The following is an 18952-nucleotide window of genomic DNA, read 5'->3' as shown; positions in this document are numbered from 1 at the left end:
ACGACACAAATTAGAGCTAATCTGTCATTGAATATTATAAAAGTAACAGTAAGAAAATAAGATTAACAAGCAATGTCTTGTAAATTAGCTCAATGTATTGCCGTTGGGGAAAAAAATTTAACAAAAATAAAAACACCACAGTATAAGGAATGCACAATAACCTGCTCTCAGTTAAAATATTACAAAATTAGAAGCGTAATGTTTGAATCATGTGATGGCAGCATTAGTGTTTGTTTTTTGGTTCCTTTCTAAAAGATCATAAAAAAGCTGAAATGTTGCATGGTAGAAAAGCAATAAAACAAAGACATGTTGTTGTAAAGGCAGATCTAGGCAAGCCTCAGTGCATTGCTTGAGTCGGTTTCTGCTGTTTTTTTAGTCAGTTTGTTGCATAAAATGCAAAAAAAAAAAAAGAAAAGACAGTGCCTTAGGTTTTAGTTTATATGTTGCTATGAGGACAGCCACCGATAGATGGCAATTTGAAAAATCTATTCAGAGCCTCTTCTATAAAAAGGTCTAAAATTAAATTTTTACATTGTATGAAATCTAAAACACAAATAGTATGCATGTCAATTAAAGCTAAAACAATGTCTCGAAATAACAACCGTGTTCCATTCTTCATGTCACCCACTTACGTTTTTCTACTTCCACTTGACTCTTGGAAAGCAAGAAACACATTTCTGAATGTTTGTTAGTTTCTGAGTTTCCAAATCAATGGTTTGGTGTTAAGGATATAAACAAAATAAAAAAGCATAATAAATTACTATAAAATTCCCCAATTGTGGAGATTGTCCAGTCAGCGATTATTTGTCTGACATTTCTGCAGGATTGGCTGTGGACGGCACAAACAGTGTTTCGCCTAAACCAATCACAGTGCTGGTTCCCGAGTTGAGAACCATCCCGATCCTTTTGTCTCCTCAAATTGAAACGCTCGGCACTGAAACTTTAGGGGACCCCTCACTCTTTGGAACAACAATTGGTGCATCATCTGAAAAAAGAAGAAAACGTACATGAGTATAACAGACTTAATGACAAAGTGGACCTAAATGACAAAATGTGACCCTGACTGTGAACTGTGTTTGATGTCTTAGTTATCCTACATAATGTAAAGAACCTTGATATCTTTATTACCATCACTGTCGCACAGGTGGGATGTTTGGCATTACATATTTAAAACAATAATTTCATATTTCAAGGCCATTTGATGATAGAAATTGTAAAGTGACAGTCATTTTGTTAATTGTCACTGACCCCGCAGGAGTACATATGAATTTGTATATATTCATAATTCTAATATTCTTCAAATAAATCTATGAATCTTCAAAAATGTTGGCAACCTATATATCGTTGGAAAGCTCTAAGAATCTAATTTCCATATTTCAAAACCGTTTTGCATTAAAAACAATGCAGAGCCAGTAATTTATTAATTTGTGACAAGATAATGCAGCTAACTGTTGACACCTAGTGGCTTTTGTTGGTAAAACCACTAAAAGTGTGACAGAAACCTCATTTTTTGTGATTTTAACGAAAGCAGAATTAATGAATTAATTTAAAACACAATGACAAAACAGCAAATCAGACCTCCAGGTGATTAAATCATAGGCTGTGTGGAGGGGTGATCATATACAGGGTTCCCACACCTTAGTCAAATTCAAGGACCTTTTAAGGACTTTCCAGGTCTAATACCATCAAATTCAAGGACTAAATGTGGGGACACATTTCAAGTGAGAGCAAGGTTACATCGTGTTACCTTTCGAGGGAACTCGCGCTGCGTCAGGTGACACTTTGGGGACGCCCCCAAGGGCGAGTGTGTCTGAATGTGTATATCAAATTCAACCAATGGTGAGGCTTAACGACAAAGACAGGGTGACGCGGGATCCAGGAAGTATATCGCTATATGAAATATTGCCAAAGGTGGCGTAACAGGAATGCAGGAAGTTTGGCAAGGGAGTTCCCTTCTCAGGGAACAACAGTCACATACATAACACGAGACGTTTAATGTGTCAAACACAACTATGCAAAAAAGCATTTTGGTATGAATCAACATTCGCATACAGAAGATATAAGCATTTAAATCGAACAGTTTAGCACGTGTGCTTAAAAAGTCTAGAATTTTATGATATTATCCTACACTACACAGGGAATGATATAAATTTTTTCTTGCATAAAATAGATTCAAGCACTTTCAATGACCTGTATCTATGCATGTATATTTTAAAACATTTCCCAGGGCCTTGAATTTTCCCCCCAGATACACAAACTTTCAAGGATTTCAAGGACCAGTGGGAACCCTGATATATTAATCTTGACAATGGGAAAAATAAGAATTACAAAGCATGAGAACCACTTGGATCACTTACCAGAGGGCACATAATTTTCAGCCAGATTTCGGTCTTTCTCAATAAAGAAGGCCGTAGCCAGGAAGAAAGCTCCGCCTCCCACGGCCACAAAGGAGCACAACAGGAGGGATATCTGAAGAGAACGGAACTCCCACATGTACGAGTCTGACGCCTTTATCGAGTCTGATACCTAAACACGGAGGAGGGGAAAGAAACGGGGCTGCATGTTAATTGGCATCCTGATAAATAACATCTCTGAAACTGTGTGTGTGTGTGTGTTAGAGATAGACCAACCACTCCGATGAGGTAAGGGCTGATAGCATCACCCAGCAGGTGTGAGAGGACGATCTGAAAGGCCTCTGCTGTGGAGCGCCGTGTGGGGATCACTACATACTGAGAGGATAGGGAAACAAATGAACATCAACAATGCCATATGCACCACATTTCTAGTCTTCTGAAGTGATAAGACATCCAAATAGAAAATGAAACCCACCAGCAGAATGTCTGCAACTATGGCCCAATTCATAGACAAGAACGTCTCGCCAAAGAAAATAAAAACCTGGTTGAAAAAACAAGAACACGCATACATGCATTTAGTACAAAACCACCATTACAGTCAGCATAAAACTGCCCTACATTCAACCACTGCTATATGACTGCGGTATCGGTATAAAACTGCAAACATTTTCAGGATGAGGAACAAAAGGCTAGTTAAGCCTTTTTAGATGAGGTTTAAAATGGCAGAAAAATCAAGGGAATCGGACAGGTCACACGCACAGACACATACAGGTAAAGGAAGGACTTACATAAGTGGCCACCGTGCTAACTTGAGCAAACATGATGGACAGATAGAGAAAAGGAGCGGCCAGAAGGAGTCCTGTCGCACAGACCAGTGGATCAGCGCGTGGGGTTTTCGTCCTCAGTTTCTTGCTGGCCTGCACGCCACTCGCCACACCCAGGATACCAGTTACAATTGTGATGATACCAAAAATCAGGCTAAGGCAGAGCACAGGAACATTCAAGTCACATTTATTTGTGTAGTGTTTTTAACAATGTTTTATTGCACTGAAGCAGCTTGACAAGAAATGCAGGAATGCATAAAAAAAGAGAAAAACAATTAACTCTGTCCCCACCATTGACGAGTTCTCGTCAATTAAGAGAAAACATTTGCATAAAAAAACTGTTCCTGATAAATTTTTATGTTAATCTGTAATACCGGGATTATCCACTAGACGGCGCACTTACCCAATTTATATAAAACTGAAGCATTTTTTTACTCATTTTAAAGGACAAGTTTGGTACTCCACACCCAAAGTCCCGTTCTCAGACCGCTTATGCTGAAATAGAACGCTTTTGACTGAAATTTGGACATCTGATGCTGGCCCAAGAATTTTCGGGTGTTTGTTGTTTCACCTCCCACCTCTACAATGTGTGTTTAGGTGCACTGGAACAATCCTTCCTATAATGCATTAAACTTTTGTTTACAAAGACCTGAAACACCCCTGACCACTCGGTGAGTTTCACGTCCTTCCAAACCAAAGTTCAATGCATTTTAGGAAGGATTGTTCCCGTGCACCCACACAGCCATTATAAAGGTGGGAGGCGAAACAACAAACACCCAAAAACTCTCGGGCCAGCATCACACGTCCAAATTTCAGTCGAAACCGTTCTATTTCATCAAACAATCTGAAAACAGGGCTTTAAGTGTAAAATACCGAACTTGTCCTTTAAGCTCTGTGTATGTTTTGATAATCGTTCTGAATCTGATCTCTTACAAAATTCCTTCACAAAAATGCTATTATTTCAGCTTTTTGCTAAAAAAAAAAATTTAATCTTAAAGAAAAATACCCATATTTAAGAGTTTATACGCAGAGAAAAAAATATAGATGGGATGAAACTTTTTATTTTTTTTCGTTTTGTTTGTTTGAAAGCAGACAGCCTGTTTTTTCATTTGATATATTTTGATGTTTATATATTTTTAGAAGATAATTTTTCTGGAATGCATTTTGTGAAAATTACAATATATAAAATATACATTGAAATTGTTTTTTAATATAAATGTAATATAAGAGCAGGTAACAGCAATGAACCAACGAACCATTTACATTATGCCAAAAGTAACAGTAAGAATGGGGGAATTACCTGCCAGAGTCATCACAGTTGTCCTTGAAACATGGCTGTTTCTCACCATTGAAGACACCCGCTCTGAATAAAAATGCAGGAGCCCACAGGGCCAAAGATCCTGTCACAAAGGCCACAGCTGTGAAGCCAAACGTGGACAGAACAAAACTGTGGCTAAATAGGAAGAGAAAAATATATACATTTTAGGTAGAAAATAATATTTTCTATCTATTTAGACATGCTTTTTAAACAACACTGAAGGAGTTCACTTCTATTTTGGGCTCTTATCAGCTGCTTTTATTTAGTCATCAATTTCAAACATTTTTTAATAAAATTTTAATTCTCTAATAAAAAAAAATTAATACGTTTGGCACAACTATATTTTGATATACAAAAGTAATTTCAAACTTTTAAAAATACACCTTAAATGATTTTTCAGATTATGGGAAACATTTCCAAACGTGTTTCCAAACGAATCAGCTTATTTTTTACATTTACGTCTCAGATAACAGCTATAGTCATGGAAGTAGTCAGGAAAAGGAACTGCTGCAGAAAAAAACCTGTTCCAGCGAAGCAAAATTATCAGATATTAAACAGTGTACAAGTGCACAGTTTGAAATTGAACCACTTATATGAACCACGTATACACACACACACATATATACATATACAGTCTTGTTCAAAATAATAGCAGTACAATGTGACTAACCAGAATAATCAAGGTTTTTAGTATATTTTTTATTGCTACGTGGCAAACAAGTTACCAGTAGGTTCAGTAGATTCTCAGAAAACAAACAAGACCCAGCATTCATGATATGCACGCTCTTAAGGCTGTGCAATTGGGCAATTAGTTGAAAGGGGTGTGTTCAAAAAAATAGCAGTGTCTACCTTTGACTGTACAAACTCAAAACTATTTTGTACAAACATTTTTTTTCTGGGATTTAGCAATCCTGTGAATTACTAAACTAATATTTAGTTGTATGACCACAGTTTTTTAAAACTGCTTGACATCTGTGTGGCATGGAGTCAACCAACTTGTGACACCTCTCAGCTGTTATTCCACTCCATGATTCTTTAACAACATTCCACAATTCATTCACATTTCTTGGTTTTACAGCATTTTTGATATCACCCCACAAGTTCTCAATTGGATTAAGGTCTGGAGATTGGGCTGGCCACTCCATAACATTAATTTGGTTGGTTTGGAACCAAGACTTTGCCCATTTACTAGTGTGTTTTGGGTCATTGTCTTGTTGAAACAACCATTTCAAGGGCATGTCCTCTTCAGCATAGGGCAACATGACCTCTTCAAGTATTTTAACATATGCAAACTGATTCATGATCCCTGGTATGCGATAAATAGGCCCAACACCATAGTAGGAGAAACATGCCCATATCATGATGCTTGCACCTCCATGCTTCACTGTCTTCACTGTGTACTGTGGCTTGAATTAAGAGTTTTTGGGTTGTCTCACAAACTGCCTGTGGCCCTTGGACCCAAAAAGAACAATTTTACTCTCATCAGTCCACAAAATGTTCCTCCATTTATCTTTAGGCCAGTTGATGTGTTCTTTGGCAAATTGTAACCTCTTCTGCACATGCCTTTTTTTAACAGAGGGACTTTGCGGGGGATTCTTGAAAATAGATTAGCTTCACACCGACGTCTTCTAACTGTCACAGTACTTACAGGTAACTCCAGACTGTCTTTGATCATCCTGGAGGTGATCATTGGCTGAGCCTTTGCCATTCTGGTTATTCTTCTATCCATTTTGATGGTTGTCTTCCATTTTCTTCCACGTCTCTCTGGTTTTGCTCTCCATTTTAAGGCATTGGAGATCATTTTAGCTGAACAGCCTATCATTTTTTGCACCTCTTTATAGGTTTTCCCCTCTCCAATCAACTTTTTAATCAAAGTACGCTGTTCTTCTGAACAATGTCTTGAACGACCCATTTTCTCAGCTTTCAAATGCATGTTCAACAAGTGTTGGCTTCATCCTTAAATAGGGGCCACCTGATTCACACCTGTTTCTTCACAAAATTGATGACCTCAGTGATTGAATGCCACACTGCTATTTTTTTGAACACACCCCCCTCAACCAACCGCCCAACTGCACAGCCCCAAGAGCGTGCACACCATGAACGCTGGGTCTTGTTTGTTTTCTGAGAATCTACTGAACCTACTGGTAACTTGTTTGCCACGTAGCAATAAAAAATATACTAAAAACCTTGATTATTCTGGTTAGTCACATTGTACTGCTATTATTTTGAACAAGACTGTACATACATACACATATACATACATATACACACACACACACACACACACACACACACACACACACACACACACACACACACATATATCAATAATGCTTCAAAGGCAACATGAGCTCTTGATGACTCACTTCCTGCAGAGCGCTTTCATGTCTTCCAGCCAGCTGGTTCTGTGCAGCATGTCCTCTGAATGAGCTTCAATTGCCCCGCGCTTTGGCTCCTGAACCACAAATATCAACAGGATCACTGCCAGCAGCCCCAGGCCAGGGGTCACCTATTAAAGAAAAATTCACAGAATTTCACAAAAGGCAGAGAGAACAATAGAAAGGGAGATATAAAAAAAAAAAAAGTTTAACAGATATATAACACACTTAAAAATATTATTTAATCAAGGAGAATGATGGGGCGGACGTACCCGAAGAGCCCAGTGCCAGTCTTTAGCCACAGCAGCCACGCGTGAACCCACTATATAACCAAAACCACTGAAGATAAAAACAGCAGATATGAATGAGAGTTCAGCACTAGAGAAAAAAACCCCAGTGAATCCAATATTCTTTACAGAGAAACCGATTTTGAACCCTAATGTATGGACCTTTCAAAAGACCTTGGACATTAGGTAATGACATCTTACTTAAAGTGAAGTAAATGAATGGGGAAGAACCAAAGTCATTGTTTTAGAAATGTTTTTTGAGTTGAAAAGTGAGCATATTGCTTTATTGAAATTGAAAAAGTTTTGTGTGTGTGTGTGTGTGTGTGTGGTCTCACCTGCCCACAGGAATGGCGAAGTAAAAGATGGAAAGCATGTTGGTCCTTTTCTCCTTGATAAACAGATCAGCAATGATGGTGGGAGCGATTGTGGAGTAACTGGCCTCCCCTACACCCACAAGCCCCCGAGTCAACAACAGCGCCCAGAAATGCTAAAAAAAATCTCTCATCATTCCTAATAACGATTTAAATCTTTAAGACACTAAATCAAAGGCAACAACAATCAGATAATAAAAATCAGCATATAAAGCTGATTTTTAAGCATTTGGAAAGCCTGATGGATACAGTGCGGGACTTACATCTCTGCCGACGTAGGAGCTGGCCAATGTCACTAAAGACCAGAAGAAAATACCACCACTCATGATCAATTTCCTGTTATACCTGTCGCCCAGGTAACCGAACAGAGGAGCCAGGAACATGTAACTGCAGATGAAAACTAAGAATAATGTCAAATAAAACATTAAAATATCTACACACATACAATCTCATGACAAGTACAAATCCCACATATTGAAAATAATCCTCACCTGTCTGAAGCAGCCCTGATTTTCCATCGCTAATTTTGAAGAATTTCTCAATGTCAGTAAGTACACCTGTTAAGGTAGGATGTAAGTGTTAAGATATCACGGTTTTATTATTTTCATCTTTCGTGTAAATATATTGTAGATTCAATATTAACTAACCCTGAAGTATTTCAGCAGTTCTATCAATAACTCAAGCACTCATTATTACACTGTGGGGTAGTTTCCCAGTCAGGGTTTAGATTAATTCAGGACATTTTAGGACATTTAAGTAGTTTTTACAAGCATAACTTACAAAAAACAAGACTGATGTGCATTTTGAGACAAAAATGGCACTGATATATGTTGAGATATGTCAGTGCAAGATGTTTTTAAATGAAGGGAGCTCAAACTTACATTTTAGTCTGGGACTAGGATACGCCCTGTCTGTCCGGGGAACCACCCCACATTCTTAAGTATAATCAAATTGGGTAATTTCAACTTACTATTTCACATTTTAACCAGAAAAGTGTAAATGTCTTACTGTAAGTAAGGCCATTTAGAAATTACTTTGATTGTACTAAAAAAATTAAGGCAGCAAAAAAAAATACAGTGTAAGTGTAAGAATTTGTTTTTGCATTCCAACAAATGTCTCTACAGCTAAAGCCAAAAGTATGTCCACTAACTTTGATAAACAATAATATATACAAACTGAAGCCAGACCACATTTATTCAGCTATAATTCTTTACACTTAATCATGTGATTTACCTTTAAACTCTTTTAACAGGAACAAAAAGAACAAGATGGACTGTAGTATGAACTGAGGTCACGTGTACAGACACTTGCTTTGTGAGACATCCCAGTGAATTTCAGTGTCAGTTCAACTTGAACTTCTACAAAAAAATCTAATGGCACTGTTACCTGCGACAGTGAATCTGTCCATATAGTTCAGTAGGTTGATGTAGCAGAGTACAGCTACGGTCAGTTTAGCTCTACTACTAGACACTCCACTAGCCGACTCCTCCTCTGGCGGAGATGACACCGCCCCATTTTCTGTAGGCTCCTCCCCCTTATTATCATCTGAGAAGAAGGGCGTGCTGTCTGCTGGCTCACCTGACATCACTGCTGGAAAAGAATTAACAAGGGATTAAAGAACAACTCTTTCAACCAGCAGAAGCCAAATGTTTCAGCAATGAGTTTGCAAATATAGAAAAATAAAATAATACACTTTACAAGTGCAATAATACACATACAAGGAGTCTGCTAAAACATTTAGCAAATTTTTACTGCAATGTAGTTGGTTTGGTCTGTCACAAAAATTCCTCCCAGAAGCAAAATGAAAGTATTGAGACAGTTTTGGACAGTTTCGTGTTCAATGCTAAAGGACAAAACTACCAAAGTCCACCCCTGTCTGAGTCTATACACTAATATGCAAACAGTCATTGATATAATCTCAACCATATGAGGATGTAACTTCTGTGAGATGAACCATTAGTCAAGAAAAAGCAGGAATACTGCCAAAGTCTAGTGCACTAAACTACAGCAGACTCCACTGGGACTGAATGCATAAAGTATGTTTATAACCAAATTCATCTGGAGTATAACACAGACACCGAAAATGGGAAGTAGACACAGATGCAAGTCGCGTGATGTCAAATCTTACCAGAATGTCACGTGAATACAGTGACCAGGGGAAAACAGGGTTGGGAGTAATGTTAAGAGAAAGCTGTGTATGTGCTGATATTACTAAATATAACATCACATGAACATCTGGACACATGTGACCCTGCCTATGAGTTAACCATTTCTTGTTATTTACTGTTTTCAATATAAAATCATCATATGTAATGTAAATATTACATCCTTGTTATCTTTAATATTCACTGTAGATTGAAACTAAAGTGAGCTAAATTAAACTTTGATGTTTGTAATATCATTCACAGGCAGTGTCACATATGTTACAGCTTAATTACAAAGGAATGGCATCAACCCAGGAAATAAAACTATTGCCTAAACACATAATCTAAACCTGACCTAAGATTTTGTTTTTTGACAGAAGACTCTTTATCCACTTTTTGTAATCTGTGTCTTTGAACTAAGATAAGCATGTCAGCTGAATCCAACCAACCCCAACATGTTTGTGCTGACTGATCACATCTGATGACTGCTGTTGACCAATACTTGTCTATGTACATGACACTACGTTAGGCAATATTCCACAGGCAGTGTTTTAAATAAGCAAAAACAAAAATCTTGTTGTGTACAGCACTCTATTAATTTTAGATGTACAGAAAGCACACAGTGTGTTTGTTTAAAAAAAGCAAAACATTAAAATGTATCAACAAACTAAGGAACAAGCTTCCAGTCGTTTTATATATGCAAGGCAGACATCTAATAAATAAAGCAATATGAACTAGCCATGTGAAATACATTACTGGCTTTTAAATGCATGTGTAAAGTATTGTGCCTTGACGTTTGTGTTGTTGTTTACCTGGAAATGCAAAGCAGAGGCAGGCGCGTCCACAAAGTTCTGTCTCCGGCCGCTTTTTGGATACCTTTCAATTGTCGAGATGTTTTAGGATATAACCTTTACCTGACCTCCCGTGTGGACATCTTTAAATTTTCAGTGGAGGGCTCTGAACCAAACTGTGCAGCGGAACGACTTGTTGTTGTTGCCGATCGATGAACTCAGCACGACGCCATATTGGTGTGACGCAGTACTTCCGCTGTCCAGTCATGTGACACCCACGCGACACAAGCCTGGGTCATTATTGCAATATTTAAAACAGTAATAAATCTATATCGATTACAACATGAAAATGTATACTTAACAAACATTACAAGAAATTATTTTTAGTTAGTTGTTTAAACCTTTACTATTTTGTTGTTTATTTGCATTTTTTTTTATTTGTGACAGGAAGAATTCAAAATAATTTAGATTATCTAAAACGAATTGTTTTTTTCACTGTTTATTACATTACACCAACAAACTATTATAAAAGATACTAACAAAATCAGCAATGAGTTTGAATCTTTGGTTAGCCTACTTTACTGATTAATCACTAGTGTTTTAGCAGCACTAACTAATGCACATGTAAAAGACTGATTAATAGTTTGAACTGATCAATGACCTGAGATAACAGGAGTTCACATGAATGGCGACTACAGCATTCTGCAGTGAATTATGATTTAGAGCCATTTAGGCAGACAGTAAATGAAGCAATGCAATTTTAAAAAATTCAATTTTTATTAAATTTATTTTAATTAATTCAATGTTTTATATTAAAAATAAAGAACATTTCAACAATTCTTAAATAAATCTGGCTTACGTAAACAATGTAAAAATTAATTATATTTTTTTTACAAAAAGACATCAAATAAGATAAGATCTTATGAACCACAGAAACCAGTCTTTTAGACACATATTACATTACATCTAGAACATGGTGTAGGTACGCAACGCCAAACAACACTGAAAGTAAAAGCATTTAGGCCCAAACTTCAATGACATCACCATCCTCCATTTCTAGCTCAGCTGGAGTCTGATCATGTGAGATCCTTGACCCATCAAAGAGGAATTTAGCCCTCCGCCTGTCACTGGCCGGAAGCCCAGAAATATACTGAGACAGGATGGATCCTATAGGAGCAGTCTTGAATAAAAAAGAAAGAGTTACCTAATATAATTACCATATTTAAAGACAGTAAGCTACTATATTTAAGATGCAAAGTATCTTCATTTCATCTTGGCTTGCATCCAGCATGCCATACACACCTTTTGCAATGAATACTCCTGCGTCGATCCTTTCTCTTTGCCTTGCAGTCGCAGAGTAATGACATCACATTTAGTATTCTCGTCTTGTTTATCCTCTTTTATTACACAGTCTGGAGAAAATAAAGGGTGATAAATGCACTTGGATTGCAAAAAATTAAAGATAGAAAACCTTTAATCAATAAGAGATTTTCTTATTACACAGTCTATTATGTCAGCTATGCCAAGTCCCAGCTCACTGACGGAGGAGTGAACCGGAAGTTCAACATCTTTTCTTAATAACAGAATTTGGCTGTGCCGGACATTAAGTTTAATGGCCAGCTGTTCCACAGCTTTACTCAAAGGGGCTGTCTGCAATTGAAAGTCACGTACATATAAGAACACCTATCTTCCAGGAAGCTTGAATATATTTTTTATAGTCTAGGTCACGATTTCAAAGCCTGCAAACGCATACAGTGTATTTATTCCACTTACAGAAAGTATTGGAATTTTGTGCAATTCTGTTCGACAACGGAATTTTAGTGAGATTTCTCGTGCCACGTCTCTGTGCTCAGTATTCGGGTGACGTCTTTTCCGTTTGTTGTCAGAAAGAATGATGATCTCATCATCTTCATCATAATCATTTACAGGAGATGGAGAGTTTCTGTACTCAATAACAGGTTCTTGATTCACAGGCGACAGACAAGCAAAAGAGCCAATAGCATCCAATTTCCTGTTGAAAACACAGAAAGAGAAAATATCAAACCCGATGTGCTTTACTTTGGGCTTATTATTTGTTCATTTCATTACTTTTAATACTGTTACTTTCTTATCCTTCTGGAAATCTGATAACACTGTTTGAAAATGTATGATAACAAGAGCGGATGAGAAAAGTCATGCTAAAACCCACCTCAGACGATGTCACAAATAGATCAGTACTAAAGATGACACTCACTTTATTTTTTGGTTTGCCTGTCTGCTTTGTTTGACCAGTGGACTACATGGTGGAGGTGGAGAGGGGGAGCGAAGAATTTCCCTGAAAGTAAAGATAAAAGTTAAATTATAGTAGGTCAACAGTGTTGATGGTACTGTGCGCAATACATTGACCCTAACAATAGTGTATGTATTTTAATTTTGCAGCCTTATTGCACACAATACCATTAACACATTTCATAATTATTATGTATTTTTAGCACCTTCAATGTAGTCACCCTTTGCCTAGAATTTTTGTCAAAATGTACTCTTGGCAAAATGAAATACAGTTACTGAAATTTAAATAAACAATGTTTATTTAAAGGTGCAGTGTGTAATTTTTAGCAAAAAAAAAATCTCTTGACAGAAATGCAAAGTAATATACAAAACTATACTTTCAGGGGTGTATAAAGACCTTTTTATAATGAACCGTTATGTTTTTATTACCTTAGAATGAGAAGTTTTTATCTACATACACAGAGGGTCTCCTTACGTGGAAGTCGCCATTTTGTGACGCCATGTTTCTACAGAAGCCCTTAACGGACAAACTTTTTTACTAAGCTGTACGATAACATGTTTTTCCAGTGGCGGCTACCGTAGCTTTTCTATGCGTTTCAAAAGCAAGGGGTGAGCAGTGGACTGAGCCGTTGGTTGCAATTCACAACCTCACCACTAGATGCTGCTAAAATTTACACACTGCACCTTTAAATTTGACTAATATCTAAACAATGTAAAATATGAATTATTAACTAAAACATTATCCCAATCCCGTTAAAGTGCACAATTCACCCAAGCAGGTTATCGACCAATATGAAGATGTCTGACTTTTTAAAGTCTGATTGCTTACGGAGCTTGAATCTGTTGTGGCTCCTCCTCTGAATCACTCAGATTGATGCTTGTTGACTGTTTCTCTGTTCGTGGTGGAGGCGGAGACCATAGAGGACCATCCTTTTCCTCCTCTGTAATTTTAAAGCGAAAGGTGATAGTGACATTGGATTTAACCTACACACGTTAAGGAATTAATCAAAAAATTTAAAATTAAGAGGCAAATTGAGTAATTACAAATTGAGGAGCACCACTGAATTACCCGTGAAATTGTTTTGTGTGAAAGTCGTTGGCTTCAGATTTAAGGACCTGTTTACCTAAAGCAGAATGAACATGTGATTTAACATAAACCAATACAGCCATATTTCAACGTTTTAAAGGTCACCAAGACCTTAATAAATTTAATATAGGGCGTGATAGGGGGTTTCAACAAGAGAGCAGTTTTTAAAAGCCTTGCAGTTTTTTAGATTGTTTGAGGTCATCAAAGAAAGAAATTGTGGTGTTTACCCCACCTTGTTGGAATAAACGGGTACTGTTGTGATGGATGTGGGGTCGATAATGCGGCGACGTTTGGGACGCCTTTTCGGAGAGTCTGATACAGGAGCATCCCCTTCACTGTCCGATGTCTAGAATAACATATTTCATCCGTTATACCATAATGTAAACACATTAAACATACACTGTAAATACACTGCTTAATTATTTGTAACATAAGTCCACCCCTACTACAGTCATGGTCAAACGTTTTGAGAATAACACAAATATTAATTTTCACAATTTTAACAAAAGTATATTTACAAGCATTTCGTTGTCAAAGGCTTTTATTGACAATTAAATCAAGTTTATGCAAAGAAAATCAATATTTGCAGTGTTGACCATTCTTTGCAAGACCTCTGCCATGCCCTGGCATGTTGTCAATCAACTTCTGGGACACATCCTGACTGACGGCAGCCAGTGCAGCCCATTCACCCATTCTTTTGGGCACGGCTGTATAAACTACCATAGTTTAACAAAAAAAATTTTTTGTTAATAAAATTGTATTTATTTCGCAAACATACACGGTTACTACCGTTTTATTATAATTAAAACATGACTAATTTTTGGACACGTGCATGTAAACGTAACGTTTCATCGCTATAATGAAATATACAAAGGACAATAACATTATTAATAACTAGAAACAGTAAAATCTATTAAGGTTTACACAAGCTTAAAAAACACGAAACGATGGAAGCGTATAATCTAAACAAGCGGTAAATTGCGTAATGCTAATCATGACTTATGCTAATTTATTTATCAACACCATCACTGATTAGCAAGTGTGCTAGTGTTTACAGCAAAACTACGTGGAAAAACGTTGCGTTGTTTTCTGTCGACGAACATCCGTAGGTGTAGAGTCAATGTCCATTTGGAGATAACGGTCCAAATCAAAGTTGTAAAACTTCTTTCTGAAGAAAAGCATAACAGATATCTCACCCGATCAGCCATGATCCGCTTCCGCGCGCTCAAAGCCGTGCGCGCATGCCGAGTGACGTCACAAAGCGATTGTTGATACTAGGCTCTGTAGTAGTGGATTTATAAAAGTAGATTCAGCACGAATTATAACGATATAGATTGATGTTTATTAATTTAAACTTAAAAAATTAATAAACAAAGGACTGTAAAGGACCTAATTAAATAAATGAAAAAGCCATTGATCAACCCCAAACCACTCTTTTGGATATTATTATTGGTCCTCTAATAAAGCACAAGTTTTGAATTGTTTAACTTTCAAAACGGTTTTATTTTCTGCATAATTCACTTGCAGTTCAACTAGACCCACATTAACATCATACAAAAAGATACAGTATAAAACATACCAACACTATGTACAACAGAGAAAAATAAACAAAAGAAACATCAAAACAAAGACTGGTTGCTCTGTTCACATTTTTTCACTCCTTATCATAATAATCATAATGCGGTTGACATTACTTTTTGCAAACAATGTCCCATTTTTATTCTTTATCCATTTTTTATTCTTTCGCTTTTGTTTCCTCCTGTCACTTCTTTTTGTTTTCCTTGCAGGCCACTACATATCGCTGGGCAACGTTGAGAGGTGGCGAATAGCCATCAGCATAAGACGTGTCTTCAAACAGCACAGAGTAGTCATCCTGGGGCTGAAAAAAAGTGATATTTGTATAATTATGAGAAATATATGTATCTACTTATACATAACTGGCCTAGCTTGTCATTTCTTGTGCCTCCATGTACTACTAACTGAATGCACTTATTTAACCAACACATCCGCTTTGTGCATCCTTATGGCCAAAAGTCATTTTTTTATATTTACTGTCTAAATAAAATCATCCTACATAATGTAAAGAGCATATAACTCCTTGAAATATTGATTGATTGATTGATGTAATGCCATGTCAAGGAATAAAATCAATGTTAACTCTATGAGACTTTAGCCTGGATTTTACAGAAAGGTTCACATATAATGTATCTTACAGAAGCATCTTTAAAGGGGACAGAGAATGAAAAACCATTTTACCTTGTCTTTGTTGAATAATGGTAGTCTACCCACATTCACAAACATACAAAAAGTGCTAAACATGCTAAACAGCTCAGTCTCATAGAAACTCCTCTTTTAGAAATGTCAGCCAGAAAACAGCCCAATCTGAAAAACTGATGCTTATGACATCACAGGCATCTAACTGCCCCTCCACTTTAAAATAATTGGCTACATTTTTTGAGTGGCAGCGAAGTCAGCCAATCAGTAATGAGATTGCAAGTTAAGTCAGTAGGGGGAGCCAAATAGGTGCAAAACCACTTCTTTAAAATCCCCCACCCTAATAGAGCTATCTGAGAGAGGTTTTTAGGAAGCTTCTAAGGCATTACAGACCCAAACAAAAAAAATGTGTCTACATGTCACATCACAGAACAAGGATAAATACTCCGTTCAATCAATCTATGTCACCTTTAATTCCTCTATTACCACACTTCAATCAATCCCTCCTTTCTTTCCTATTTTGTGTCTCTCACCCGGTGTGGTGGCGTGTGGATCAAGGCTCTGTAAAAGCATGTGGTTTGTGGATAGAGCGCCAGCACCAGCTGGTCTTTACTGAACAGAGCCTCTGGGTCCGTCTCTGGGTTTGCCTTCCACTGTGGGAGAGGGATAATTCTCCTCCGACTCAGCGTGTGTCTCCTGAACACAGAAAACAACAATTTTATTTTATAGATAGATCTATTTAGATGTATCTATCAGTTTGCAGAGGAAATCATACTTACTCTTTACCCTCTTCATCAATGTCATCCACTTCATACCTGATTAAAAAAAGATTTCACAAATAGTTTAGGAATCCATATTAAAGTTACTATTGCAAGTGGCCTCTTTGCTTAAATCAACTGGTAGATTACTTGTTGGTGGAGTGGTTGTAGCTGACCACTTCTGCAAGAATCCACTGCTCATCTCCATCCACAGCCTTCACACGTGCCGCCACCTTGTCCCCCTGCTTAGCCACATAGTCACTGCTTGCTGGTATAGCACCACATAGTGGGGGAGGACTGAAAGACAAGTAAAGTACAAATTTGCAAAATAAAAACAAAATAAATCTGAGATGACATAAGTGTAAGAGAAATTAAAGGAAACTCCAGGACAAGTACCTCTCCCCAGGTTTGCCAATCCAGAGAGGTAGGGTCATAGCTGACTGCTGCAACAGGGTCATGAGAACACCTCTGCGCATGGTCTTTCTCGGAGGGTCAGTGTCACTGTATACCCCTGCCATCCTGGCAGCTGCAGAAGGGGGGGACAATCAGTTATCTTTCAAAATTGTCACACAAATACACATCATTTATACACTTGCATCCAAGACATACCAATTCGTCTTTCCTCCAAAAGGGATTTGATTTCTGCAATCTTGTCAAGCGCCCGCCGAAGTATACTGAGGGAGGAATGCAGACAAATCTTGTAATTCAATACTTTGAAGAAACAAGAAATAAAACAACTGCCTGTCCAATCAAAACCTCTTTGAGGACATTTGAGGCAAACCTACCACAAGATGGGGCTATTTAACCTTAGTTTAAAATGTCAGTTGTCAACAGCATATTTTTGGTATGAAAGAATGCACCTTTGCAGTTAGTTAAGACTACAACAATCACATCAACTTACCTGCATTCAGCCTCAGCATCTGCTTTTGCTGTTGTGTAAAGACCCCTTAGTTTTGTCCGATAGTATGGAGATGCTGGGGGAGGAGGTCAAAGAAAACATTAAAACAGATAAAAAATTAGACATGAGATGCAAATTTAGAGATATATAAGCAACTGTATAATTTTAATAGCATGCTTTAAAATAAAAAATTATTTTGCTGTGAAACACATATGATGAAACCATTCCTTACTTTTATTTTCTGTCTGCATCCTTTCATGTGTCTTCTGGATGTTGAGAAGATTGTGTTCACTTCTTAATCGCTCCTCCTGTTTTGTTTTGTTTTGTTTTTAGGGGGGAGATAAACAGGGTGCACAAAAGTATGGCATAAATCTATAGCAAGTGTGTCTCATAGCAACATAACAGTTACCCAAAATGTGTTATGCTCACCTGAGTTTGTTTTATGAGTTGATGTAGCTCGTTAAGGAACTCTGCAATTTTTGTGTCTGCTGATACTAAAGCCATCCTGTCTGGGACAACAAAAACAATAATAACAAATCAATACATCAAACAATTGCAGAATTACAACAATTGGTGTTTTAAATCTATATCTAGGTTTTGAAACTTCAAATAAGTTATGCATAAATGCACAATACAAATAATAATAATTAATATGGTAATAATTCTAATAATGCATATAGCAGAGGATTGTTTTTATCCAGATTGAGTACATGGATGGGCTGGAGCCGACTTGCACACCCTCCACGCGCGCCCTGTTAGACTAGAACAACGTAAATCTCACCTTTAACCACACCGTTCGCTGATGACCTTCAGATACGTCTCCTATAGTATTTAAAGTATTAAGACAAAACCATTTATTTGTTTTTTAGCCTTCCTTGATGAATTTTAGTGATTGTTTTCGTTTTGCAATGATTGGTTAGCCTTCTTGCTAGCCCTCGTACGGACACATTGAAGGGACAAACTACATGCGTGCGTGCAAAACGCGTTATTGGGTCTCAAGTGGGGGCTTTCTTTTTGTGGACCATGTTTACAAAAGCCTACTTCCTAAAGCGATAACTTAATAACGATATGTAATAACATGTACACATACATAAAAATACACGCAATATTACGGCAATATATTAATTATGTGTAATTATGACCTTGTCAAAAATCATATTGGAATTTCAGTTATTATGTAGGATTCTAATGGATTCTTCAAATCCTATTGGACATTCAGATTTATTTTAGTGGAATTCAGTTTATCCTATAAGATCCTAT

General features: G+C 37.1%; 2 protein-coding genes across 9 annotated transcripts; both read right to left on the bottom strand.

The window, feature by feature from the left end:
- Positions 1-10: 10 nt before the first annotated feature.
- LOC129436304 (protein spinster homolog 1) lies at positions 11-15217 on the bottom strand. Of its 4 annotated transcripts, XM_073857450.1 has the most exons (19): positions 15019-15217; positions 14055-14168; positions 13805-13859; positions 13565-13676; positions 12701-12781; positions 12241-12478; positions 11970-12117; positions 8919-9122; positions 8024-8089; positions 7796-7932; positions 7497-7648; positions 7147-7213; positions 6863-7005; positions 4479-4631; positions 3143-3332; positions 2830-2895; positions 2631-2729; positions 2358-2526; positions 11-985 (listed from the first exon to the last, which is right to left on the bottom strand). In XM_073857450.1, exons 1-19 carry the CDS (start codon positions 15028-15030, stop codon positions 915-917), a joined length of 2277 nt encoding a protein of 758 aa, XP_073713551.1. In that variant the 5' UTR covers positions 15031-15217; the 3' UTR covers positions 11-914. The 4 variants fall into 4 exon arrangements, with proteins under 4 accessions (XP_073713551.1, XP_055050331.2, XP_055050330.2 ...); XM_055194356.2 differs by lacking the exons at positions 11970-12117; positions 12241-12478; positions 12701-12781; ... (2 more) ...; positions 14055-14168; positions 15019-15217 and adding an exon at positions 10489-10727 and having other exon boundaries at positions 8919-9119; XM_055194355.2 differs by lacking the exons at positions 11970-12117; positions 12241-12478; positions 12701-12781; ... (2 more) ...; positions 14055-14168; positions 15019-15217 and adding an exon at positions 10489-10726.
- A 352-nt stretch (positions 15218-15569) lies between these two features.
- On the bottom strand, positions 15570-18678 carry sgf29 (SAGA complex associated factor 29). 5 transcript variants are annotated; one of them, XM_055194363.2, is made up of 10 exons: positions 18474-18678; positions 18122-18197; positions 17925-18000; positions 17696-17768; positions 17404-17468; positions 17191-17320; positions 16945-17091; positions 16816-16851; positions 16570-16732; positions 15570-15701 (listed from the first exon to the last, which is right to left on the bottom strand). In XM_055194363.2, exons 2-10 carry the CDS (start codon positions 18194-18196, stop codon positions 15585-15587), a joined length of 882 nt encoding a protein of 293 aa, XP_055050338.1. In that variant the 5' UTR covers position 18197; positions 18474-18678; the 3' UTR covers positions 15570-15584. The 5 variants fall into 5 exon arrangements, with proteins under 5 accessions (XP_055050338.1, XP_055050336.1, XP_055050337.1 ...); XM_055194361.2 differs by having other exon boundaries at positions 18122-18201; positions 18474-18677; XM_055194362.2 differs by lacking the exon at positions 18474-18678 and adding an exon at positions 18403-18444 and having other exon boundaries at positions 18122-18201.
- Positions 18679-18952: the final 274 nt, after the last annotated feature.

This window comes from Misgurnus anguillicaudatus, chromosome 19 (genome assembly GCF_027580225.2).
Source record: "Misgurnus anguillicaudatus chromosome 19, ASM2758022v2, whole genome shotgun sequence".
Classification (NCBI taxonomy): Eukaryota; Metazoa; Chordata; class Actinopteri; order Cypriniformes; family Cobitidae; genus Misgurnus; species Misgurnus anguillicaudatus.
Note: the sequence above shows the minus strand (reverse complement) of the source record. Positions and strands in the feature narration are given on the sequence as shown.

Coding starts and splice junctions, on each gene's coding strand:
- LOC129436304 (XM_073857450.1), bottom strand. Junction 7,933..8,023: donor ATCAGGGCTGCTTCAGACAG/GTGAGGATTATT, acceptor CATTATTCTTAG/TTTTCATCTGCAGTTACATG. Junction 2,730..2,829: donor TAGTTGCAGACATTCTGCTG/GTGGGTTTCATT, acceptor CTATCCTCTCAG/TATGTAGTGATCCCCACACG.
- sgf29 (XM_055194359.2), bottom strand. CDS start 18,404: ATGTACTCAATCTGGATAAAAACAATCCTCTGCTATATGCATT. Junction 16,852..16,944: donor TACAACCACTCCACCAACAA/GTAATCTACCAG, acceptor TTTTTTAATCAG/GTATGAAGTGGATGACATTG. Junction 15,702..16,569: donor TCCACACGCCACCACACCGG/GTGAGAGACACA, acceptor ACTTTTTTTCAG/CCCCAGGATGACTACTCTGT.